General features: G+C 35.1%; 1 protein-coding gene across 1 annotated transcript in view; it reads right to left on the bottom strand.

The window, feature by feature from the left end:
• Window positions 1-4239: 4239 nt before the first annotated feature.
• The window catches only part of FCHO2 (FCH and mu domain containing endocytic adaptor 2), a 127033-nt gene continuing 104348 nt past the window's right edge, over window positions 4240-26924 (bottom strand). Inside the window, 8 exon segments of the mRNA XM_012783348.3 lie at window positions 4240-11558; window positions 12063-12227; window positions 13755-13819; window positions 14542-14741; window positions 18286-18418; window positions 18777-18932; window positions 19638-19749; window positions 25572-25701. Coding sequence (XP_012638802.3) covers window positions 11536-11558; window positions 12063-12227; window positions 13755-13819; window positions 14542-14741; window positions 18286-18418; window positions 18777-18932; window positions 19638-19749; window positions 25572-25701 — 984 coding nt within the window. The 3' untranslated portion in view covers window positions 4240-11535.

Raw genomic sequence — 26924 nt, 5'->3', positions numbered from 1 at the left:
TCTGTTTAGATGACACCCATGATGGCCCTGATCCTTGCCTGTCCAGCAAGGGGACAAAAACAAGGCTCAACCCTTGGCCAAGCATGCTCCACCTATCATGCCCCTGGCTTGGGGTCCCAGGCTTACAGTGCTTTAGTTTGTTCCAGGTGCTTGGTTCCTAAAGCACAATGGCTTGTAGCCCAGGTCAGGAGTCTTCAAGTCTTAACCTCCCACTGTGCCAAAGCTGGTTCTCCCTTCACTATGACCTTGCACTGACATTGGACCAAGGTCAGCATTCTAGGCTCACTTCACTTGTGATGAGTTTGTTCTTGAGGGCCTTAAATATTTCTTGCTAGAGGCCAAAATCAGAGCCATCTCCATGTATAAGCAAGGTTTAAAATATGGGCAAATTTTTTTTGTAGTGGGCCAGAGAGTAAGTATTTTAGGCCCTGCAGATCTTTCGGTCATTTGGTCTCTTATGACAACTACTCAACTCTGCTGTCTTAGCTGGAAAGCAGCCTTAAACATAGACAATGTATCGACAAAGAAGCAAGGCTATGATCCAATAAAACTTTACTTAAAGACAGTAAAATTTTAATCTCATACAATGTTTACATGTCACAAAATATTCTTCTTTTAACTTTTTTCAATCACTTAAAGTGTAAAGTCATTCTTAGTTCACTGGCCATATAAAAACAGGAGGCAGCCAGATTTGGCCACTGGGCTATAGTTTACTTGCTCTTGCACTAAGTCCTTGAACTTTAAAAGGGGAATAGTATGGATCTGAAAAGTGATGAAGTAGAAAGTGCTATGAATCTACATAATAGACCAGCAGAATCTGTTTTGTGTAACTATTTTAGAATTGAAGGCTTAAAACTTCCAGTGGAAGGGTTGGACAATAAATTGCAGTTCATTTCAGTCAATTTTAGCTTTTAGCACAGTAGCGGTTACCCATCTACCACCCACAGCCTGTGTCAGGCAGCTATACATGTCTTCCTGGAGAGCTTGCGGGAGCCAAGGTGGGCAGAAAAGCCTCCGTCCTCCAAATATCAAGGGTCTGTGCCATGAGCACTGATTGCTGCTTCCGATAATAGAGTTGCAGAGAAAGAGGCAGGTGGCCACTGTTGTTGCACCTCCTCCCCATTTAAAGGGCTGATGCCCTCTTTTTCCCTCTTCATTTTTCTCTTTCTCCTCTTTTGTGAGCCAGACATTAAAGACTAAGACACTCAAAAACAACTGTATCTATGGGGAAAATGGATGCATGTCCAGGGAAAGACTCAGAAAAGCCCTGAGAAGACCTTAAGTCTACACCTGAGTCTGATCTTTGGCACAGAGACAGCCATCAACAATAAAAAAAAATAATAATAAAAAAATAAATAAATAAAAGCCAAAAAATCCTAGGGAAGGAAAAAAATCTGATTTCCAGAGTTGATTTGTTCTGTAAAATTTGGATTCAGTCAAAAGGCTGCACTCAAGGACCCAGAAAGCCACATATGGCTCCAAGGCTATAGGTTCCCTAGTCCATAAAGGAAAAAAATTTAGGAAACTTACTGAAAAAGATCTGCTGGCAGATTATAGTAGACAAAAGCAAAATAAATTTGTGTAAAGATGCTGAAAGAATTAAAGAAAAACATGGGGAAAGTCAAGAAAACAATGTATGGACAAAATATAAATATTAATAAAGAGAAAACCTAAAAGGAAACCAAAAAGAAATTCTGGGCCTAAAAAGTACAATAAATAAAATGAAAAATTCGCTAGAGGGATTCAAGGCCAGATTTGAGCAGGCAAAAGAAAGGATCACTGAACTTAAAGATAGGACAATGGAAATTATAAAGTCTGAGGGACAGAAAGAAAAAAGATTAAAGAATTATGAACAGAACCTATAGGATCTGTGGGACACCATCAAGTAGACCAGCATACACACTGTGGGAGTCTCAGGAGAAAAGAGAAAGGGACAGTGATAATATTTGAAGAAATAATGTCTGAAAACTTCCCAAATTTATTGAAAGATATGCATTTAAACATCCAAGAAGCTTAATGAACTGCAAGTCAGATGAACTCAAAAAGACCCACACTAAGACACATAATCAAACTTTTGAAAGACAAAGGGAAAATCTTGAAAGCAGCAAAAGAAGTGACTAATCACATACAGGTGATCCTTGATAATATTATCAGCAGATTTCTAATCAGAAACTGGAGGTCAAAAGGCAGTGGGCCAATATATTCAAAGTACTAAAGAAAAAAACTATCACCTAAGAGCCCATATCCAGCAAAACTGTCCTTCAAAAATGAAGGAGAAATTAAGACATTCCCAGATAAACAAAGCTGAGGGAGCTTATTATCACTAGACTTGTCCTGCAAAAAATACGTCAAGGTGAAATGAAAGGGTACTAGACAGTAACTTGAAGCCATTTAAAGAAATACGTATCTCAACAAAAGTAAATACATGGGCAATTATAAAAGCTAGTAGTGTTATAACAATAGTTGTTACATTCACTTTTTATATTCTACATGATTCAAGAGACTAATACATTTTTAAAGCAATCACGTTTTATTATAACTTTTGTTTATAAATTCACATTTTGTTTTCTAGATCATTTAGGAGATTAATGCATTTAAAAGAATTATTATATTTATGGTTTTGCATACACAATATATAAAGATGTGATTTGTTACAAAAACTGAAAGGGGTGGAGATAGAGCAGAATTTTTGTGTATTATTGAAGTTAAACTCATATAAATTCAAATTAGAGTGTTATAACTTTAGGATATTAAATGCAATCCCCATAGTAACCACAAAGAAAATAGTTATAGAATATACACTAGAGGAAATGAGAAAGGAATTTAAACTGTTCTGTTAAGGAAAACAACTAAGCACAAAAGGTGGTAGTACTGCAGGAAATGAGGGACAAAAAACCTATAAGGCATATAGAAAAATAGGAAAATGACAGAAGTCCCTCCTTATCAATAATTACTTTAAATGTAAATGGACTAAACTCTCTAATCAAAGACAGAGATTGGCAGAATAGATTTTTTAAAAACATGATCCAACGTCTACAAGAGACTCACTTTATATCCAAAGACACAAATGCATTAAAAGTAAAAGGATGCAGTGAGAGGGGGTGGGAGTGAGGGATGAAAAATTACTTAATGGGTATAAAGTACACTATTTGGATGATGATTACACTAAAAGTCCAAACTTGACCACTATACACTATATCCATGTAACAAAAATATAGTTATATCCCCTTTTAATCTATTTTTAAAAGTGTTTAAAATAGCATAAAGGAAAAAAAAGTAAAAGGATTGAAAAAGATATTCCATGCAAATCAGATGATCTTTACTGAAAGCTTTTCCTCTAATATCAGGAATAAGAAAGATACCTGCTTTCACCCCTTCTTTGTAACATAGCACTGGAAGTTCTAACCAGAGCATCTAGGCAAGGGAAAAAAAGACATCCAAATTAGAAAGGAAGAAGTAAAATTCTCTATGTTTGCAGATTATAGGGTCTTATATATGTAAATTCTAAAGATTACACACACACACACACACGCGCGCGCACAACTGTTAGAACTAATAAATGAATTCAGCAAAGGAGCAGGATCCAAAGTCAACACATAAAAATCAGATGCAGGGCTGGGCACAGTGGCTCAATCCTGGAATCCTAGCACTCTGGGAGGCCAAGGCGGATGGATAGCTCAAGGTCAGGAGATTGAAACCAGCCTGAGCAAGAGCGAGACCCTGTCTCTACTAAAAATAGAAAGAAATTAATTGGCCAACTAAAAATGTATAGAAAAACTTAGCTGGGCATGGTGGTGCATGCCTGTAGTCCCAGCTACTTGGGAGGTTGAGGCAGAAGAATTGCTTGAGCCCAGGAGTTTGAGGTTGCTGTGAGCTGGGCTGACACCATGGCACTCTAGCCCGGGCAACAAAGTGAGACTCACTCTGTCTCAAGAAAAAAAGAAAGAAAGAAAAAATAATTCAGTTGCATTTCCATACACAGAGAATGAATAATTTGAAAAGGAAAATATGAAAACAATTCTATTTACAATTGCATTGAAAAGAATAAAATACTTAGAAAGTAACTTAACCAAGAAGGTAAAAGACTTGTACAGTGAAAACTACAAAACATTGCTGAAAGAAAGTAAAGAAGGCATAAATAAATGGAAACAGATCCCATGTTCATGGATTGGAAGACTCAATTTTGTTAAGACTTTAATACTACCCAAAGTGATCTACAGATTGCATGCAATTCCTATAAAAATCTCAATGATGTTGTGTGACGAGAAAAACTTATCCTAAAATTCATATGGGATCCCAGGGGATCCTGAATAGACAAAAAAATTTTGAAAAAGAGGACCAAAGCTGAGGGACTCACATTTTCTGATTTCAAAACTTACTATAGTGGTGGCTCACACCTGTAATCCTAGCACTTTGGGAGGCTGAGGAGGGAAGATTGCTTGAGGCAAGGAGTTTGAGACCAGCCTAAGCAAGGGCCAGAGCCCATCTCCACAAAAAAGGGAAAAATTAGCTGGGCATAGTGACATGTGCCTGTAGTCCCAGCTACTTGGGAGGCTAAGATAAGAGGATCACTTGAACCCAGAATTTTGAAGTTGCAGACTGGATGAGACCCAACAAAGAAGAGGAGACCAGACCAGACGAGGAGAAGAGACCTGATGAGGAAGAGGAGATCAGACCAGACGAGGAAGAGGAGACCAGACTGGATGAGGAAGAGGAGACCAGACCAGATGAGATTGGACAAAGAAGAGAAGATAAGACTGGATGAGGAAGAGGAGACAAGATCAAATGAAACCAGACAAGGAACAAGAGACCGAACCAGGAAGAGGAGACCAGACCGGATGAGACTGGATAAGAAAGAGGAGACCAGACTGGATGAGGAAGAGGAGATGAGACCAGACGAGGAGACCAGACCAGATGAGACTGGACGAAGAAGAGGAGACCAGACCAGATGAGACTGGACGAGGAAGAGGAGACGAGGTTAAGGGATGGGGAGGACACAAGATTGTCCTTACTGGAGTTGGGACTGAGCAGAATCATCAACTATAATTAAAAAGCAAAAGCCTGAAGCTGAAAAGCCTTCCTTTAAAAGGTCTGTATTTTTGCTTATAGTCAGAAAAACTGGTACTTTCAGAGGGGAGTATGCCATTTTCCTTATTTGCTGGCATAGTAATAAACCTCTCTTTTCTTCTCCCCAAACCACATGTCCTAGTTCTTCTGATGTGGCCTCAGGGATAAATGCCAAACTTTCAGTAACAAACATAGAAAAGGTATAGTAAAAGTACTGTAGAAACACCTGTATAGGGCACTTACCATGAATGGAGCTTGCTGGACTGGAAGTTGCTTTGGCTGAGTCAGTGAGTGAGTGGTGTGTGAATGTGAGAGCCTAAGACATTGCTATACACTACTGTAGACTTTATAAGCACTGTACACTGAGGCTACACTAAATCTATAAAGTAATATTCTTCTTTCTTTAATAATGAATTAACCTTAGCTTACTTAACTTTTTTACTTTATAAACTTGCATTTTCATAACTTTTGACTCTTTTGTGGTAATGGCTTAAAATACACATTGTACAGCTGTATAGAAATATTTTCTTTCTTTATATCCTTATTCTACAAGTCTTTTCTATTAAGTTTTTTTTTTTTTTTTTTTACTTTTTAAACTACTTTAAAAACTAAGACATAAACACACACACATATTAGCCTAGACTTACACAGGGTCAGGATCATTAATATCACTATCTTCCATGGAAGGTCTCAGGGGGCTGCATGTCCCTGGTTTGCAAACTGCTGTTAGAAATAAAGTCTCTCTTTATGAAATATTTCTTTCTCAGTAGTTTTGTTAACACCTAACTGACCTGGGTTATAGTTTAACCTAAGTAGCACATGCACAATATCACACTTAGGCTGCAGAATTTGAAAGTAAATAATAGGAATTTAACAGTATCAAATCACTGACATAGTTCTACCCCATTGGACATCTTTAAAAAGGATGGACATTTTGTTTTAAAATGTTAGTATTTACATGTCATAAATATAAATCCTTTCTATTTAAATTTATGATGAAAATTTACATGTCAACTTTAAAAATGAGGAAAAGGATATGTAGTTTTAAAAAATTATTTTAGAGATCACCCAAAAGTTGAAAACTCACTCCACTCAGCAGGACTCTCTTTGGGGCCAGGGGAAGGTTTCTCTTTGGCCTTAATGCATGTTGTACAGCGTCTTCCCAGAGCTCTCAGAGCTCTGCATGTCAAAGGATTAGGTGCAGCAGCCTTTACAACATGGCCTTTACAACACGTTCCTGACAACTCCTAGGCAGTGGGGACTTTCTGGCCTTACAGTTTGAATCGCTAGGAGGGACTCCTCAGGAGATCCTTCCAGAAGAAAGAAGATCTGCTCCTAGGTGACCTGGTTGCTCCACTTAAACTAAGAAGCACTGGTAACTTAAATAGTGGAGTCTTTTTTAAAAATTTAGGTTTTTCCTTACCAGCTCCTCCCCAACCAATACCATTCTACTTTAAAAAAAAAAAAAAAAAATTTGTGTGCCTTATAAGACTCTAAGAACCATGAGAGCAGATACATGTCTGATTTATTTACCACCATATCCCGTGCCTAGTACAGTACTTGGCTGGCCCATGCAGATACTTGATAAATGTTTGCTGGGTGAAGGATGACATGAGAAGACATGCTACTAGTAAGATGAGATGAGAGATAAACTAAACAGACCCAGGAGACCTCCTGTGTCAAAGCCGAAGATGGAAGAGAAACTAGGCCAGTAGTCATCCAACAAGATGTAGAGGGCTTGCTGGACTGGATAAAAATGGAAGACAGAAGACACAGGCCAGCCAGGCTGGGATCCAAGTAGAGTAAGTCATGGGTCCTGGGAATTCATAAGGCTGAGCCTAGATATAAATTTACATGACTGACATAATTTCATTCTACTTGTCCCTAGTTGCTATATGCAAGGCTTCAGCCATTCCTTACAAAGAAGTCTTTCCATTTCTCTCCTTAGCTCTGCTAGTTCATCTTTTATTTCTTAATTTCTTGCTATTTTTGCCATAAGCTCTTACATGTCTTCTTTGTGTTCCTGTTTTATGGAAGTAATTTCTTCATTACAATTTTAAATTCATAATTTTATATTTTGTCTCATTTTTCATCTGCTCCATGGAAACATGTTTCTGGTGAGTACACTTCATCTGCCATTTGTTTTTCCTGTCATGTTTCTCAATCTTTTGTCCTCTCTCCTTTTTGTTTAACTATTACTATAAGTATTTTAAATTATTACTTTTCTTTGGGTAATCTGAGTGCTTCATGGGCAAGATCTTTTTAGGAGTTGTGTGTGGGGAGAGGACAGGTCTATGTTCCAGGACATACAGGAATTCTCCTATGACACGAGGTTAATTGTGTGTTACTTCTTTTAGGCTTTACTTCTTCCAAGCCACCCAAGACAGCAACTACAGAGTTCCTCAGTAGACTCTTCCCTGCAAATGTGGCTTGTATATGTGATTCCACACTTGATCCTTCTTCCCTTGCCATTATTTTGGACATAAATCAGATGGAAACTTGTTCTTACTGCTTTAAAGACTTTTGGGCCAGGCACAGTGGCTCACACCTGTAATCCTAGTACTGTGGGAAGATTGCTTGTAGTCAGGGGTTTGAGACCAGCCTGAGCAAGAGCAAGAGCAAGAGCAATAGCAATCTATCTTTACTTTAAAAATAGAATTAGCTGAGCAACTAAAATAGAAAAAAAAAAAATTAGCCAGGCATGGTGGTATGTGCACCCGTAGTCCCAGGTACTCAGGAAGCTGAAGCAGGAGGATTGCTTGAGCCCAGGAATTTGAGGTTGCTGTGACCTAGGCTGATGCCACAGTGCTCTAGCCCAGGTGACAGAGTGAGACTCTGTCTAAAGAAAGAAAGAAAGAATTTTGGTTTTGCCCCTCAGAATAGCCACCTATTTTTGGAGAACCACGTATTATCAACTTTATTTGGGATTTGCACCTACATTCCCAAAGGTAGTACCCTTCTCATTTGAGATGTTTGCTTTCATTTGTTAGTCAGGTGACAGGGAAGAGCTAACCTTCACTCACTTCAGCCTATGGGAGTACTTTCAGAATATTTTCATATTCTGTTGATTATCATTGTGCTCACAGTCCTTCATTATGTTTTATGATTTTGAGTTACAAATGTCCTCTAGCTTTGTCCAGAAAAAAATTAGCATTTCTGTTTCTCATTGTTGTCACTGTTTGGGAAAATTTTTGAAGAGCAGCATTATTTTTACTCTATTTTAAAATAGGTTCTCCTCAGGTAGGATTTTGAATGTTAGCAATGGAGGAGAGGGAAAAAGGCATGAGATAATCGGGCAAGGGTCAGAGCTTTGAAGAGTGCTTTGGAATTAATAATTAGACTGGTTTAGGCTAAAGTATTGGATGAGGTCAGGGGAAATGTGAGAAATTTACTTGAAAAAGTCAAGACGAGTGATACTCTGGAAATCTTTCAGTGCCAGATTGTGGGGTTTTTACCCAATTCTATAAGCAAAAGAGAGCTTTTGGAAGTTTTTGAGCAAGGAGTTAGCAAGGTCATCCACTGTATGTTTCTGCAGTCCAGAAAAAAACAGAGGAGTGACAGCCCCAGACCCAGCAGTCTCCCAGACATCAACTATCAACTTCTCTGCAGGTAGGGTCTCCGGATGCTGTGCTGTGTCCACAGCTCCCCACTGTCTCTAGGGATCCATGTAGTTCTTTTCTGATCAGCTTCTGCTGGCTCAGCTAGGAGACTTGACCAGGTAGAAATTATAATGGCTTCAGCTAAGAACATATTCTGCTGATAGGCTGGATATGTGTCTATCAGACATTGCTATCTCACTGGCCTGAAGACAAGATATACTCCAAATAAAGTTTTCTGTATGACCAATGAAAACTAAATAACAGTTCAATCTGTATGCCTGTTCAAATAGTGGTACAAAGTTTAAAACCAATTACTTGTTCCTTGCTCAGCTTGCCTTGTCCTAACATCTATGATATAGCTATTACTATCAATAAGGGCACAAAGACACATAAACCAATTGATAAATTATATATTACATGTTTATTAAGGGCACAACTTTTATGTAAAATTTACATTTTATGAAAAAAATCAAAAATATTTACAAAATTTTGCAAGATAGATGTGCACTGTTCTAATTACAACCCAAAGTAGTAAATAACAATCCTTAAAAACTCACATTTGTTAGAGTTGTGTTTACAAATTCTTGGTTAAAGAGGCAGCTACAAAGTTTATCACTATATATAAGCAAGAACCAGCTTGCTAGATACATTTCCCATTGAATCTACTGGTCTTTCTTACACCATTAGAGGATTTTTAAATGAAAAAAAAAATCAATATAAACTCATATGGCTTCAAAATTGTAACCTGTACCCAATACAAATTTATATATCAACACTTGGTATGAAGACTGTGGTAATTAAGAAAGTGCAGAAGTTTAACCATTTCACTAATTTGTAGATTTTTAGGTAATACCTGAATAAAAACAAATATGGTAAATGCAATAGTGTCTGATTTCCAATAATAAAATATTAACTGCCCAATAAAAGCAGTTTGATTGCAAAGTAGATTACAGTTAAAATTCCAGGAAGGGACTGTAAATGACATTTAAAAAAACACAACATAAGATTCAGAAATTCTAATTTTGCTCACTATTTAGTAATGATTAACATTTTAGCAAACTGTCTTACTGTGTTGCTTTAGTCAAGTCTAAATTTAGAATTGGGCTAACACTGAATATATAAAAAAAGCACATACTGTGTTAAAGATTGCTAAAGAGTACATTTTCTGCTGTATTTAGTATAGCAAGATGTTACATAAATGTCTAGTATTAATAGGGGTTTTATTTTCTGTAAAGCTTAACAGAATAATTAGTGGTTTTATATAAATTATCATATATAACACAATTTACCACTTCTATGCAAAATAAAGGACACTGGTATTTATCATTATAAATAAAATTCCCATTTGTAAATTATGAAACTTTGTCCAAAATATTTCATTTCTTTGATTAATCAGGATTTGCTATAAAGTTAAGGTTTTTTGGTTTTTTTTTTTACTATCTAGGATTAGTAGTTTATTTTAAGAAATGCTTAACTCAATCCTTCACTTCAAATAATTTCCCTATTTTTACCAGGTGGGAATTAAATAAGAATAAAAATGTATAAGTTAGCAATTTTCCCAATTGTTGAAATAAAAACAAATGTCAGTGCTTCTCCTTCTGTTGCCAAAATTAATCTTTTGTATTCCTCACAAAATATTACAAAACTCATGCTCACAATATAATCAGTAAATAAATGTGTAAGTTTTCAATGATAAGGAGTCAAGGGAAATGCTAAATTGAGAGTTAAAACATTAATTACCAATTTATCATTATAGTTTTTCAGAATTCATCTGTTTTAAAATTTGCATACTTTTGACAAGATTAATATTGAATATCTGAAGGTACTTTTCCCCCCTGTAAACAGATACCATAAGGTTTACTTCTCTTTCTAGTCGCTACAGTGTATCACCAAAGAAGTGAGCCAGAGTTCTTAAGTTATCCTTTAGTTACTATGAATTCCCTTCCCAAATGCAGGCCGAAAGTATTTACAAAAATTGTAAATATTTTATAAAAATGCTTGACCACTGTAAGATTCTAAATAGAAGATCCAGACTGTGAGAAAAAAGTGAGGCACATTAATGAACACAAACTGGATAGGCACATTTCTGGGTTTTGTTATTGTTTTAAAAGGCACACATTATGCAATTCATATAAAAATAAATTAAATCTATAGCATTAATTCATCAAAACAATCACAACTTCTATAAAGTTAACTAACTGCAGAAGTAAATTTCTCTGCTGTCTTTTGCAAGCTTATTTTAAAACACATTGCACTTAAAAATTTAAAATATCATATAAAACACCATTTACACTTTATTAATATGTTTATGAGAATCAAATTATAGATTTTTTGCATACAACTAGGACTCTGGTCTGATTACTTTATGGCACAAAACTCAATTTGATTGAGTGTTCTGAGTTAACATTATCCAAAACTTAGAATTCATGTTCTGTTCTTATCCATTCAATAGCAAACTTACAAAATTTCAAAGCTAACTCTAACTCTAAAAATTTATGGAAAGGTAAATTATTTTGTGTTTGTTCTTTTGAAATTTTAGGCCTGATATTACTCTATAACCCCTTTTTTCAACATAGACATTGGAGATAATTAAAAATTCTGGTCTATGAAAACTTCATTTTTACTGAGAATCTGAATAATGTGCTTCCTGAATATTGCAGTTGATCATTTACAGCATAGAAAATCATTTCAGTGCTATTTTCTTTCAATGACTCACTTTAAAAGTGCAATTTAATGTTTGTAGTCAGTTCTCAAATAAGTCTAAGTTTGAAAAACATCATACAAGTTAGAAGAGTGTTTGGAAAGAACAGATAATGCAGAATGGCAAGTTTGTACTACTCCCTCGGGCCAAACCACTTTCCCAGGTCCGTCAACAATCTGCCAGGTATCGTCCTGAAAAACACCAAGCAGATCTTTGCAATTATGATTTCAAATGCACTCACAGGTGGACATTTTCATTGTGGCTACCAATACAAAACGCTAGCACTCCCATCTGTTGTTTACAATACATTAGAACCAGATCACAGGTGTTCAGCTATAATGACCATAAGTACTCTCTCCCCCAGGTGTGTCTACCTGGCACCCTGTACCAAGGGTCAAAAAAAAAAAAAATTCCATGCCTTTGGATTATAAACTCCTTAAGTTGTTTAGAAACTGTTAGAATGCAAATGTTCCCCTAGCTGGGTGTGGTAGTGCGTGTCTGTATTCCCAGCTACTGGAGAGGCTGAGACAGGAGGGTCACTTAAACTCAGGAGTTTACGGTTGCAGTGAACTATGACAATGCTACTGCACTCTAGCCCTGGCAACAAAGTGAGACACTGTCTCAAAACAAAATAAACAAAAAAACCCCCAAATGTTTCCCATGTAAATTAAAAAGTCTGAAATCTTCCAACTTACCAGTGGCAAACCGCTTCTTTACTAACGAAAGCCTATAACCAGTGCCTACAAGTTCAATATCTATTCCTGAGAGGGTACTTCCCTCACTGAGGAATTGCACTGCAAGTGTCATGGGTTTACTAGGTCCTTCTGAAAGATCAAATTTTGCTCTGAGGGACCCAGAACCTACAAAGAAAAGAATAAATAACTTACACAGGGTAAAATATATTTCGCACAAAATAAAACCCAGTGACCATCTAAGTTAAAGTATATCACTCCTGTGCTAACAGAAGATGTGTATAATAAACAAACCACTGTCCTGTTTCCAAATCAGATTTTATTCAGTGAGTCTGAATTTTCATTAAGTAAATAATCTTAATCCATGTTTTTCTCTGAGTTTTATACTAATCTTCAGAGATGTTCACTATTGGAGTACTGTGCTATATGTATGTTGGGGTGAGTCACAAAAAAGAAGGAAGTAATTAAAGACAGCCTAGAGGAAAATCCTAGGAGGGATACAGGTAAGTAAAGTAAAAAAGGAATGACTGCTGAGTACCAGATCTTGGGGGTGACAGAGTTAAAGAAGGAAAGGTAGCTATGGTTGGGGAGAGTTGTATCAACACTACTATTTTCTATTCACTTTTCTTCTTAAAATTTTATTATGCTAAATCATGCTAAACAGATATTTCTGAGGTGCTTTCTTTTTGATATAAGCATTTATTCAACACACCTCAGTCTAACAGCATGGCAGAAACAGTAAATCAATAATTGTAAGGAGTATGATGAGTGCCACAAAGGAGCTCTCAGGAGCTACAGGCACAAGAGCTCATATCTCTGCTCGACGTTATAAATGGTGGTGGTGATGATAGTGTGTAGTTTACAGGTACAAAGACAGGATACCTGAGAGAGCACGATGCATTTAAGGGAACTGCATCTATACCAGAATAGCTGGAAGACAGGATACAAATGGAGAAAAGCAGCAGTTAAGTCTAGAGTGGTAGCAAGGACCAGGCTGTGGTAAGAAATTTGATATCACCACCTTCCTTCCAAAAATAACGAAGAAAAGAACATTTCAGATTAGTTTCTTAGAAGGGGAGAAAGAAGCAAGAAGCAACATTGGGAGACCAATGCCAAGTCAATAAAACAGTTTAGGACTCTAGGTGATAGGAAAAGGGGATCTGAACTAGGGTTAAGGGAAAAGAAAAATATTTAGAAAGTTATTTTGAAAGATATTTAAGAGTTAGAATCAACAGGTGAGAAGGGATAAAGAGTATAGGAGGGTTCCCAGGTTTCTGGTCCTAGCCAGGGCAAGTGGACAGAATTGCTGGGTAACAGGAGTAAGATCCTGTGATCTTCTGCACAGGAGTTTAACACTACAAAGAGAAATGTGAAACAAGATGTCACAACACTGATCAGCCCTATATTATTTTGCCTAATAGTGTAGAATTCTAAACTACTGTCCAAGGTCTCTTAAACTTTTACAACTGCTGATAAGCAATTAAGTTCTGTGATGGTTCCACCATGGGTTTAGAGGAAAAAAATGTGTTCTAAATCTCAACTGGTCCATTCTTTTTTAAGGTATTAACTTCCACCTAGTGGTCAGTTCTAGAACTGAAGGCATGAAATTCTAGGAGGAAACTTTCCATAAACATGCCTTTAAAAAATCCATTTTCAATGACCACATTATAAACAAAAAAGCATGCAAACACTTACCTCCATTTTCTGATTTTTCTGAAATACCGGACAATTTCCAAAAGGCTTTCATTTGTTCTGCATTCCTGTAGTAAGAACAAATATCTTCAGATCACATGTCTAGTACAGGAACTTATACATGGATAAAACTTCAATAAATAAATACATTTTAAATATTTTCACTATAACTATAGCACTATATTTACTTTAAGTACTATTACCTGGTCAAAATGTTTATGATATAGTATAAATAAACAAAATGCCATATATTTCTCAATTAATGAAAGTTTACCAAATTATGTAAGGTTGGCTCAGTATCTTCATCAGTCAACGAAAACACTTTGTTATTAAATGATGCAGCAAACATAAAGAGTGGTAAAGCCTATACTTACATTAATTGAAGGGACAAGAGAGGTGGTAAGAGATGGGATTAACTACTACTATAGAACACTAATCAGACAGGTATTATTATAAATATGCCACATGCTATATATTTAAAGACAATAATTTTTATTTTTTAAATTATAAAATAAAAGTTTAGAGAGATTAAGCAGTTTGCCTAAGGGTAAAGTTGGAATGGAATCATTCAAGTCTGGGTGGTACTTACAGCAAAACTAGTTTTGTTTATTTTGGACTGAAGCTACTACAGCTTAACCAGTAAAATGAATAGCATCTTTTATACCATGGTTTCTATGGGAAAATGTACTAAAACTGTTCAAACTTATAAGACAACTTTCAGAACTTGGGTTATAAAAGTTGGGGATTATAAGAGAAATTTAGCAGAAATTCAGAGGTATATTTAATTTACCATATTGCAGGGGGAAGGGACTGCATGTTTGTGACTCCTCCATCCACGGGTACCATCACCTGTATGTTGGAAAGCACAGCAGGTGCCACCATAGCTTCTGGATTGTATTTATAATCCACTCTAAGATCTGTGGTGCTAGCACTACATTTCCAGTATGTTGCAAGATTCAGAGGAGTGGACTGAATACCATTTGCTGATACCTTTAAAGAGAAAAAAACAAACAATTGTCTTTGGCCTGGAAAGTTAACAAGTCATGTTAATGACACAGTTACTTGAACGTTAAGAGTCCACAGAATAAAAAAAAAAAAATCTAACGAAGGCACTACCTGTTGCTAGGCAGAGTAAAGCAGACTTATTTCAAGGGAGTAAAGGTCACTTTCAATGTGTGGACCTTGGGACTACCTACATCAAAACTGCTGGGGTACCTATGTACAATGCACATTCCCCTGGCTCCAACTGCAGAAAATCTGATTCAACAGCTTAGGGACAGGGGCCAGAAATCAGCATGTTATTGGGAAAATTCTTATTTGTGTATGTAAAGTTTGAGAACTCCCAACATTCAACACAGAATTTCTTTTATTTTTTATTTTGAGGGAGGGTATCATTCCGTTGCCCAGGCTATAGTGCAATGGTGTCATCATAGCTCACTGTAACCTCAAACTCATGAGCTTAAGTGATCCTCCTGCCACAGCCTCCCAAGCAGCTGGGACTACAGGGGTGTCCCACCATACCCAGCTAATTTTCTTTTCTTTTCTTTTCTTTTTTTTTTTGTAGAGATGTTACCCAGGCTGGTCTCAAACTCCTGGGCTCAAGCAATTATCCTGCCTTGGCCTCCCAAAGTACTAGGATTACAGGTGTGAGTTACCGTTCCTGGCTATCAAACACAGAATTCTAAGATTCTTCATGAATTATAAGAAGTTAGATTTTGTTTACAGTGAGAAAAAAGGACAGGTCACCATTCAGTTCCACAAGCCTGGAATTAGGATACTTCCAACTTCAAAAGTTTGACTTTAATCAGATGACTCTCAATAAATGGTAAAATTTCCTATAATTCTTCTACTCCTTGTTCAAATGGCTTCCTTTCAAGAAGTACCCCGACCACCCTGTTTAAATTTACATTGGAAATTGCATTTTCAATTTTCTTTATCTTACTCTATACTTTTTTCCTCTATATCATTCATTTTCTAACATATAATATTATTTACTTATTATTTTCTACAAACATAAGACATTTTAATATAATACAATTACCCAATTAAGAATTCAAACAATAGAGAGAAGTATATAAAACAGAAAATTTGTCCCTTGGCATTCTTACTCCCCATGGTTAACAGTGTAGTACATATCCTTCCAGACTTTTTAGGTACATGCAAACATGGATCCATCTCATTTCTTTTAATGGCTGCGGTAATTCATTTAATTAATCTCTTCCTCTGCTGGTGTATTACTTAGGTGGCTTCCAAACAATGCTACAGTGAATATCCTTTGTGCCTTATCTTTGCCCACTTGTGTGATTTCTGAAAGTGGAATTGTTGAATTAAAAGTTATGTCTAACAGATTGTTGTTTTATTCAACAATCTAACAGAATTGTCTTCTAAAAGCTTCTATTAATTTGCATCCTATTAACAAGTGATAGATCATACCTCTATTAATACTGAATAAAGCAATCTCCCATTTTTATAAAAAATCTGATAGGCTAAAAGTGATACCTCATTGTTGTCTTAACAGTCACTGCTCTCAAGATTACTGACATGGAGCATCTTTCCATCAGTTGTCTACTGAGTTATTCACCTTTTACTTACTAACTTATAAGGCCTCTTTGGGGTAGGCCCTTTGCTCTATTATCTTATGTGCTGCAAATACTCTTCCCTTCAATTATATATTAAATCTGTTTAAGCGTTTGTTTTAACCAAACATTTTTATATACATGTGAACACACACAAATTTATTTGTTTCTGTGTCATATATCTCACTCTCTTCTTACAGGGCTTCTGGGTTTTATATCATACTTAGAAAGGTCTTCCACACTTCAAGATTAAAATATATAATACACATACAGTATACCCACACAGACACACACATATATCCAGTCATCCCTCAGTATACTTGGCGGATTGGTTCTAAGACCCCCGCATGTACCCAAATCCACACATACTCAAATCCCACAGTCAGCCCTCCATATAAACAGATTTCACATCCCTCGAATACTGTATTTTCGATTGAGTTTGGTTAAAAAAAATCTGTATATCAATGGACCCATGCAGTTCAGACCTGGGTTGTTCAAGGGTCAACTCTATATTTATTATTATTAAACCTTTGATATATGTGGATTTTATTTTGGCTAAAAGTGTGAATTAGGGATTCAGCTTAATTTTTTTCCCCAAATGTCAAGCTTGCCTCCTCAATATCATTTATTGAAAAATCATAGTTTCCACATTGCCTTAAAATCCTACTTTGTCATATATACAATTTTCCATTTATTCTTAGATCTATTTATGGATATCTTAATCTGTTCTGTTCTTTGGCATCAATTCCTATGCCAGTTCCAAACTATTTAAAATACTGTCATCTTATACTAAGTTTTTCCATTAAAGCTAAAGCATTACTCGCCATTACTGTTTAAAACATTTCTTGACTTATTCTTCCAAGCTTTATTCTTCTAGAGAACCTCAAAATGATTGTCAAATCTCCAAACACAAACATACAGATACCTCTTACTGGGTTTCTGGTAAGTTAATTTAGAAACAAAGTGGTTTTTTTTGAGACAGAGTCTCGCTTTGTTGCCCAGGCTAGAGTGAGTGCCTTGGTGTCAGCCTAGCTCACAGCAACCGCCAACTCCTGGGCTCAAGCAATCCTGCTGCCTCAGCCTTCTGAGCAGCTGGGACTACAGGCATGTGCCACCATGCCCAGCTAATTTTTTCTATAGTTGGCCAATTAATTTTTTTCTATTTATAGTAGAGACGGGGTCTCACTCTTGTTCAGGCTGGTTTCGAACTCCTGACTTTGAGCAATCTGCCCTCCTCGGCCTCTCAGAGTGCTAGGATTACAGACAGGTGTGAGCCACCTCTCCCAGCCTAGAAACAACTAAACTTTTTATATTCTTCTTTTAAATGAATAAAGTATACCTCTCTAACTATATTCAAGGCAATAGAGTGTGTTATGTTTCTTAATCGTTTTTTATTGTGAATATTCTTCTCCATTAATTTTTCTGTTTTAAAAGTTGAATTTTTGTATTAATTTTTAAACTGACCACCTTACTAAATTCCCCTATATAAAATAGTTTTTCAATTCATTCTCTTGAGATTTCCAGGGATATATCACTTGCAAGTAAAAACTACTTTGGTTCCCCCTTCCCAGTATTTGTTAATATTACTGCTTATTTTACTCTCCTATCTAACTGTACTGGTTAACATCCAGAAAAATCTTATATACTAACAAGATTAATGGATATCTTTGCCACTTCTGACTTTAATTAATTACTTTAGGTATTTCATTAATAAGACTGATGCTGCTGGTCTTTTCAGATTAAGGATAAATTTCTGTATTTATTTTAATCATGAACAGATGAAACAGATAGAATTTGATCACATCTCCACCAGCTTACTAACAGATTTTCTAATGTCAAAACATCCTTGCATTTCTGGAATGAAAATTTCACTATAACATATTTATTCATTTAATTATATGCTAGATTTTATTTGTTAATATTCTAATTTAGGATACTTACAATGACATAACACTCACCTGATACTTTAATACATCTACATTATAATAAGAAGCAGCTGGATTTTGCTCTGATAGCTTCTTGAGGTAGACAGTAACAGCTTGCATGTTCATCCAAAAATCTTTTGTGTTGGAATCACATTGTGATGGATCACTATATGTATAAGAAAAATTTTTGTTATTTTTATTTGACTTATCTTTATCCTTTGCATCTGTATAGTAATTTGGTGACACAGGAAAGACTAGCGGAAATGAATTAAAAGGTGGGATGAGGGAAAACTAAGATTTGGGGATAAAGAATGGGACACAGCAGAAGCTTGTTTGAAAGATGAGAAGATGGAGAGAAAAGGATTTTAAAATAACTATCACCACCACCAAAAACAAAAAGATAGAAGTTTGTTTAATGATAACAAATAATTTTGGCATTGTTTTCAAATTAAATATTATTGTTCCAAAGAAGGAAAAGATTTCTTAAAAAGAAATTTCAACCTTCAAAACAAAAGTAACCAAACCTGAACACAAGTTGTGCATTTGGAAGAATCTGCTCCAGTCTGCTGATATTTTTCACCCTGAAACACAGCACAGCTGGAGATGGATTGCTAGTGAAGACTTTAATAACTCCACTTGGAAATGATATTGTCACGTCACCAGTGATCTTCACAATACACCTAGAATTGGGGATTTTGAAAAGTGTTTAAATAAAATGCTTTAATCTTCATTTAAAGCGTATTTCGTTTAAAAAGACATAAAAAGACTACACACGTGCATATACATCCTGTATCATAATTATGAATAGATTATTTTTCAATTTAATTATTAAAAAATATATTCTACATGAAACGGCATATTCATCTAGTGTCATCTTTTCCTGGAATTAAACTCCAAACACAAACACAAGCACATAAGTACACTGATAATGTTCCTTCTTCTTTTTTTTTTTTTTTTTTACGATAACCCTGGTCGAATTGTAAGGACACTGCTTCCCTGGTAACATAATCCTTAGTTGTAACTATTCTTCCCTCCCAAGCCCCACAAAGCAGTGGGCCTGTTTTGCCCATCCCTATCCAGGTCTGCTGCCATCAAATTACAGATGTGTAATACTGGTTATAAAGCCAGTATACATTACATCCCTTGGCAAGAATGTAAATAAACTGGGAGAAAAGCCATCACTCTTGCTGATTATAGCAATTTTTAAATTTAAAAGATAATCTTCAAATGACTATATTAGATAGCAAAAATCAGGTAAATAAATAATAGAAAACCCTAACCTATAATGAATCAAAATATAACTCCTAAAATTCACTACCAATCCTCCCCCCCTTCCTCGCCATCCCCACCCACAACACACATGCACATATATTTAAAAAACTCACTTGGTGGGATCTGCTCCTTTAAAATAGGCATTAACAGATTCTGTAAGGGCAACTGCCACAGGTAAGGTGTCTTGATTTCCAAGGCTGACAGGGCTGGGACCTCGTGACACACCTAGAATACATGTAATTCATTTGTTAAATCCTTCAGAAAGACATATATTAAATATCAAGACAGATTTACAATGTTAGATTGTCACAAATGATCCTATTACTAGTTTCAACGACGCCCCAAATATAAATCTGGAGGCTAAGAAACATAGCATAAAACAAATCAGAACATAATACAATAGACAAGAAAAGCCCAGGCAGCCATATCATACTGACTTTGCTTTTAAATGGAAGACACAGAACAGTTAAGGAATGTCAGAAGAAGAGAGCCCTTGATTTGAAGAGCTAAAATTACTAAAATATAGCTTTAAAAACATTCATCAGGCCGGGCGCTGTGGCTCACGCCTGTAATCCTAGCTCTTGGGAGGCCGAGGCGGGCGGATTGCTCAAGGTCAGGAGTTCAAAACCAGCCTGAGCAAGAGCGAGACCCCGTCTCTACTAGAAATAGAAAGAAATCAATTGGCCAACTGATATATATATAAAAAATTAGCCGGGCATGGTGGCACATGCCTGTAGTCCCAGCTACCAGGGAGGCTGAGGCAGAAGGATCGCTCGAGCCCAGGAGTTTGAGGTTGCTGTGAGCTAGGCTGACGCCACGGCACTCACTCTAGCCTGGGCAACAAAAGCGAGACTCTGTCTCAAAAAAAAAAAAAAAAAAAAAAAACATTCATCAAATGCCAAATTCAGGTTCTATCAATCATATATTAAATACTTCAGGACATTAATCTGGATTTTTGTATTTAAGTTGTTTCTAACCAAGCAGTAATGTTTCGTACACTACTTATTATTGTTATAAGTCTTTTTAACCTTCATCTTTGATGCTTATATTATGTTCACACATTACCTTGCCTCAACAAATACTTGACTAATAACAATATTTAAAAAAAAATAACATCCCTGATATAAAGTTCACTCATAAGGCAAATCATAAAAAGATGAATATCTGTAAAGTATAATAAAATGTAAACAAATTTAATCCATGCATGTGTTCAGGTTTTTGGTTTTTTGTTTTTAAACTAAATGAAGTATCCCCTAAAAATAGTGCATTGCCTTTGTTTTTCTTCACAAATGTACTCTTCCCATGTATGCCTTACCACTGACATACATGGGAACTGATTTTCCCAAGTGGGAAACTTACAGATTTTTCAAAGTGGAGCATTTAATATATAATATATGATGTGGTTTTATTAAAATATATAGGAGAGTTTGTTACAATTATGGTTCTTAAAGGGAAAAAATGCACAACCTAGGTCAACACTTATCTCAAATTTGAATGTATACTTTTCTTATATATATGTTACACAATGTTAATAGTCATCAGGTATTTTTATTTCAGATCTGACTTTCTCATAAAGGAAGTCACTGAAAGACTAAGTTACTTTTGAGATACCCGAAGTATTAATTCTGATAAAAATCAGTACTAGCTTTCTCTGCCTCGCAACTAAATCTAAGATCCTAAAAATAATGACAAAGGGTATTTTGTTAGCTTGGTACTGTAGATTTTGAAGGAATTTTTATGGAGAAGGTTCTTCTCCATAAAAATAGTATTTAGAAAAATAGTTCAATGATGAAAACTACATGGAGAAAAGAACTGCTGCTTTTACGCCATTAGGAAGAGTAAATTCCCCATAACAAGACAACTTGAAATTTCATGTGAAGATAAAGAACTCAATGATATAAAAACCTATTCACAACAATCCCAACAGGTACTATTTATTAACCACTAACATGTGCCAGGCACTTTGCTAAGGAGGCATGAAAAAAAAATGGTGCCTTTTTGAAGCCCAAGTATTAGTTTTAGACTAATTATTTATTAAAGCAAAAGCCAATAAATAAAGTGAGGGATGGGCCGGAATGATGAAAGGACATGCAGATGAAGCTGGAGAAGTGCTTATTAGCCAGATCAGGGTATGAAAGACCTTTAGTTTTATCCTTTTGGCACTGAAAACCTCTCACAATGTTTAAGAGAAACATTATTAGGTTTTTTATTTAGTAATATCACTCTGAACATAGAGTAGATCTCAGATTGAAGAGAAAAATGACTGTTGGCAAGGATTCATGTTTGGATCAGGTGAGAGTAGTTAGGTGAAAGATAAAGAACTGACCAAGAAGCATTAGTTTTGGGATGTATATGAGAAAATGTTAAGTGAAAAAAGCAGACTAAATATAATTTACTGATTATAACTATGCAAATACATGTTTATACACTGTTTATACACTTTATAAATTTCACTACAAAACTAAATTAGTTTAATTGTAACTTTCTTTTCTAATATATTGTTCTAAATAAGAGGGTCTTCAGAAATTCAGGAAAGCACATTTTCAGAGAAAGATGAAAGCTACACATTTTTTCCTAATTTTTTTTTATTGTGGTAAAATAACTGTAACAAAATTTACCATCTTAACCATTTTTAAGTGTACAGTTTAGTGGTATGAAATATATCATAATGCTATGCAACCATCACCATCATCCAACTCCAAAACTTTTTTCATCTTGTAAAAGTGAAACTCTATACCTATTAAACAACAGTTCCCCATTCTCTCCTTGTCCCAGCCCCTGGCAACCACCATTCTATTAATATTTTCTGTCTCTATGAGTTTGGCTACTTTAAGTATCTCACGTAAGCGAAATCATACAGTATTACTTAGCACAATGTTCTCAGGGTTCATCCATATTGTAGCGTATGTCAGAATTTCCTTCTGTTTTAAGGCTGAACAATATTCCTTTATATTTACATACCACATTTTGCTTATCCATTCATCTGTTGATGAACACGTGGGTTGCTTCCACCTTTTGGCTATTGTGAATAGTGCTATGAACATGGGGTACAAATATCTCTGAGACCCTACTTTCAATTCTTTCAGGTATATAACCAGAAGTGCAATTGCTACATCATATGGTAATTCTATTTTTAATTTTTTCAGGAACAGACATACCATTTTCCATAGCAGCTGTACCATTTTACATTCCCATCAACAGTACACAAGGGTTCCAATTGTTCTAATGTCTCCATATCCTCACCAATACTTACTATAATAATTTTTTATTAAAGTAAATTATATTGTCTTAAATATGGAAATTAATCTTAATTATGGAATTAATATTGTCTTAAATATGGAATTAATATTTTTCCTGAATAACTCACATAAATGGATATTTATACACAGTCAAGGGTATCATGTCTATTACTGCTTTGACACTAAAAATCAAAAGAAACCTACAAAGTTATTCTTTTCAACTGTCTAATTTGGACATATGATATGAGATTCTTGAAATAGTATTTTTTTCCCTGTAAATTGTTATGCCCATTACTGAAATATTGGCAAGAAGAGAAAAGCACTGGGAAGAGAAAAACTCAAAAGCCACTTAACATTGGCATATTCCCTATGGCATTCTCTATTTTTGTTTTCAAGATGATAGAGTAGATATATACTTCAAAAAAATGAATTTACATAGGAAATATGTACTTAAGTCCCTTAAAAAGCCCAAATTCACACTATATTATTTCAAATAATTTTTTTAGAAATAAATGTTTCTTTATATTTTTAATATGGATAGACTATGATTTCCAATTTTGGTTTAATTATCACATACTTAGACAATTGTATGTTCTGAAAATTCAGAGAGCTCATAAACTTGAGGTAAGTAAGGGGAACCAGGTACCCTCCTATAAGGATTAATGGATATTTATGTTGAATTCCTTTCAGCTCAATTAATATTAATCAACGATCTCCTACCTCTGTTGTTTCTGACTTCAGCTCACAATCTGTATGGTTTTAGTACAACAGCCTTTGCTTTAGTAGTTTAGGTAATTTTTTAAAACTGATATATTCTTTCTACTTTTCTAATCACTTTTTCTCTGATTTTGATAGCTTTAGAGTTAAGATTTATTGACACTTCTTAATGTTGAGGTGAGGATAGCAAGGACATGGAAGAAAATGCAAAAATATTACATGTTTTTATTGTTGGGGATTTAATATCAATAAATCCTGTACAGCAACTGGACACAATTAACACAAAATTAAGACAGTTAATCTTAGCGTTATTCTTGATTTCTGAGACACCATATGTTGCTGGAAAAGGAAAAGTTAGGTAACAAAGTATTTTAGATAACACTAAAGGATCATTAGTCAACACATACATTTGCTTCTGATACAATACCTGGTGATGTTTCACAGTGCTTTTCAATTTCAGAGAGTGTCCCAATCAAATTATCATCTTCTATCATATTTAAATAAAACAAAATATTGCAGGAAAAGAAAATATTTTCAAGAAACAAGAAGAATCAAAATTTTAAATCTAAACAGAGAGCTGAATAATCATCATGATGAAGAAAGATACTTTTTAGGTAATGTTAAACAACTTTTGTTGCATAAAATCCACATATAACCTGCTTTGCTTGTATCGTCACTTTTACCTACTTTTGGTTCTCCTATTGGCAGCACTGGCTTAAATCACAAATACATACCAACTCAATCAAAATTAAAATTTCTATCACAAACAGAAACCTTATGAATAATCCAAAGATAATGGAAAAAAAACAAAAGCTTTAGTTATCTAGACCACCTGATTTCTAGTAGGGCCCATCTATGTTTTCTACAACTAAAATATAGCTTCTGTGAAAACAAAACTTAAGAAAATCATATATACAAACAAAAAATAAGAATAAATTGTTTATTAAACCAAATAAAAGGACAAACTTATTAGATATATTCAGTTTACACAAAATTAAAAGATGAGAAAAATGCTATGTTCATGAAGACATAAAAATAAGATGGTAAGATCATGTCTGGACACTTAGAAATCAAATCATTTCATATTTCATTCTAGCCTACATTACTTATGCTATTTTTACAATGGCCACACACACAAGATGTACTTCTCCTTATGTGAGTTGTGCCAAATTAAACCAGATATAATTAAATTAATTAGGGCTGTGGTTCTCAAACTTAGTATGCAGCAGAATCACCTGGAAGGCCTATTAAAAGACTGCTAGCCTCACTCCCAGAGCTTCTGATTTAAAGGATCTATATTTCTAACAAGTATCCAAGTGATAACAGATGCTAGAGGTCCAAGAACCACATTTTGAGCATTACTGAATTAGTGCTCAGTTAGTGCACATGAATGATGTGCATTTTCAAGGATGAACCCATCACTACCTAAAGCCGACAGCAATAGGGACAGTTAAAATTTTGATAAGAAGCTGTTGCTCCTGAAACACAGTTGCTTTAAGTGGCTTTGTGCTTTATTATACTCACAATGAGTGAGAAATGTAGTAAAAATTTGCAGGAAGAACTGAGTAAAGATGATGACAGAAAAAACCCTCGAGCAAAATCTAGATGTAGTAAAATACTGGATTTGTTTGGTGATGTTTAGGTTTATATAGCTATGCCCTAAGGGCTATTTAAATCTTTATAATTAAATTTTTTGTGGAAAAATATAATCCATTGCAAGCACAAAATCCCTTTCTTTCATTGAGTCAACTGTTTTTAAAACATAACTTTTTAAAACACAACTTTTCTCAGAAATGCAAATATCAATCAGTTCACAGTAAAAAGGACTGCATTACGATTTGCCTTCAACTATTTATATTAATCTTCAGTTTATAAATTTGACTCATTCTTAACAGTGCTAACCACAGTTAAAAATTACTTTATCCAGACAATATAGATTGCAAAACAGAAAAGGAAAATATGGCTAGTTTGATAATGCCAGATGTGTTTCTGGAAAAACGAAATTTGTTAAATTTTTCACTAGCCCATTAAAAAAAAATGTGATTAATACTTTGTATGCTAAACTTCATGTGTAAATTGAGAACCACTTACCTATTGTTGGAGTATTGGCAGCACTCAATGAAGCAGATGATGAAATAGAGGAAGAACTTTCTGCCCGGGCTAAAGGAGCCGCAGGAGGTGGGCTGGTGTTGGAAGTTACAGGTGGGCTGAATGGCCTGGGCTTAAAACAAAAAGTTATTTATCAACACGCTAAAACGACTACTCTCTGGTCAGAGAAGATTTTTAAGTATCAAGTAAATCTAATATGCCAAATGAAATTTACTGTGTGAGTTTCTTGTAACTCAAAATCAGAGGTGCCACAGGTCAAATCATTTCCAAGAATATACTGAAAGCTGAAAATTTTATTTTTTAAAATAATGTTGTCAAGAGGGTCTTTGTGCATAAAACGTTTTCTGTATTTCAAAAGTATGCTTAAGATAGATTCTCAGACATTAAATTATTAAACAGTATATAAAGGCCATTCTTCCAAACTGCTTCCCCAAAGGGTTATTCACTTTACTGTCTATAAATATATAAGAATATTTCTCTGTATCTTTGATAGCAATGAATACATGAGTAACAGAAGAAATAATTTTAAAAACTTTCTAGCTAATTTGATATATTAAAAATAAAATTTTCATTTTCACTTTTATAAATGATTTGATGTAGTCTTGGAAAGTTTTTTTTTTTTTTTTTTTGAGACAGAGTCTCGCTTTGTTGTCCAGGCTAGAGTGAGTGCCGTGGCGTCAGCCTAGCTCACAGCAACCTCAATCTCCTGGGCTCGAGTGATCCTTCTGCCTCAGCCTCCCGAGTAGCTGGGACTACAGGCATGCGCCACCATGCCCGGCTAATTTTATATATATATATATCAGTTGGCCAATTAATTTCTTTCTATTTATAGTAGAGACGGGGTCTCGCTCTTGCTCAGGCTGGTTTTGAACTCCTGACCTTGAGCAATCCGCCCGCCTCGGCCTCCCAAGAGCTAGGATTACGGGCATGAGCTACTGCGCCCGGCCTGGAAAGTTTTAATATTATATGAACTTTCACTAACATTTTGCTTTATTTGCTGCAAATCTTATTTTCTTCCCTAAATATTGCTTGCCCCTTATTTTTGGTAGTTACAAATCTGTCCACTTTCCTTTACAATTCCTTATAATGAGAGGTTTGAGAGACACTTAATTCTGTTGTCTTCTCAATTTTCTAATTAAACATAAAAACAAATATGAAAAATGTAACTCCAATTCATTATCTTTTACTTTGACAAATCGATTTTTTTCTCCTTCCAACTTCTTAATTCTTCTAATAATACATTAGCAACGCTTCCTGAGGCGTTTCACTTTTTTAAAAAAGTAAGGCACATTTATAGTATAATTAAAAATAATCTTTTCCTGCTTATAAAAGTAT

This window comes from Microcebus murinus, chromosome 11 (genome assembly GCF_040939455.1).
Source record: "Microcebus murinus isolate Inina chromosome 11, M.murinus_Inina_mat1.0, whole genome shotgun sequence".
In the NCBI taxonomy this organism is placed as follows: domain Eukaryota; kingdom Metazoa; phylum Chordata; class Mammalia; order Primates; family Cheirogaleidae; genus Microcebus; species Microcebus murinus.
The sequence above is the reverse complement of the archived record's forward strand: the minus strand, read 5'-3'. Positions and strand labels throughout refer to the sequence as shown.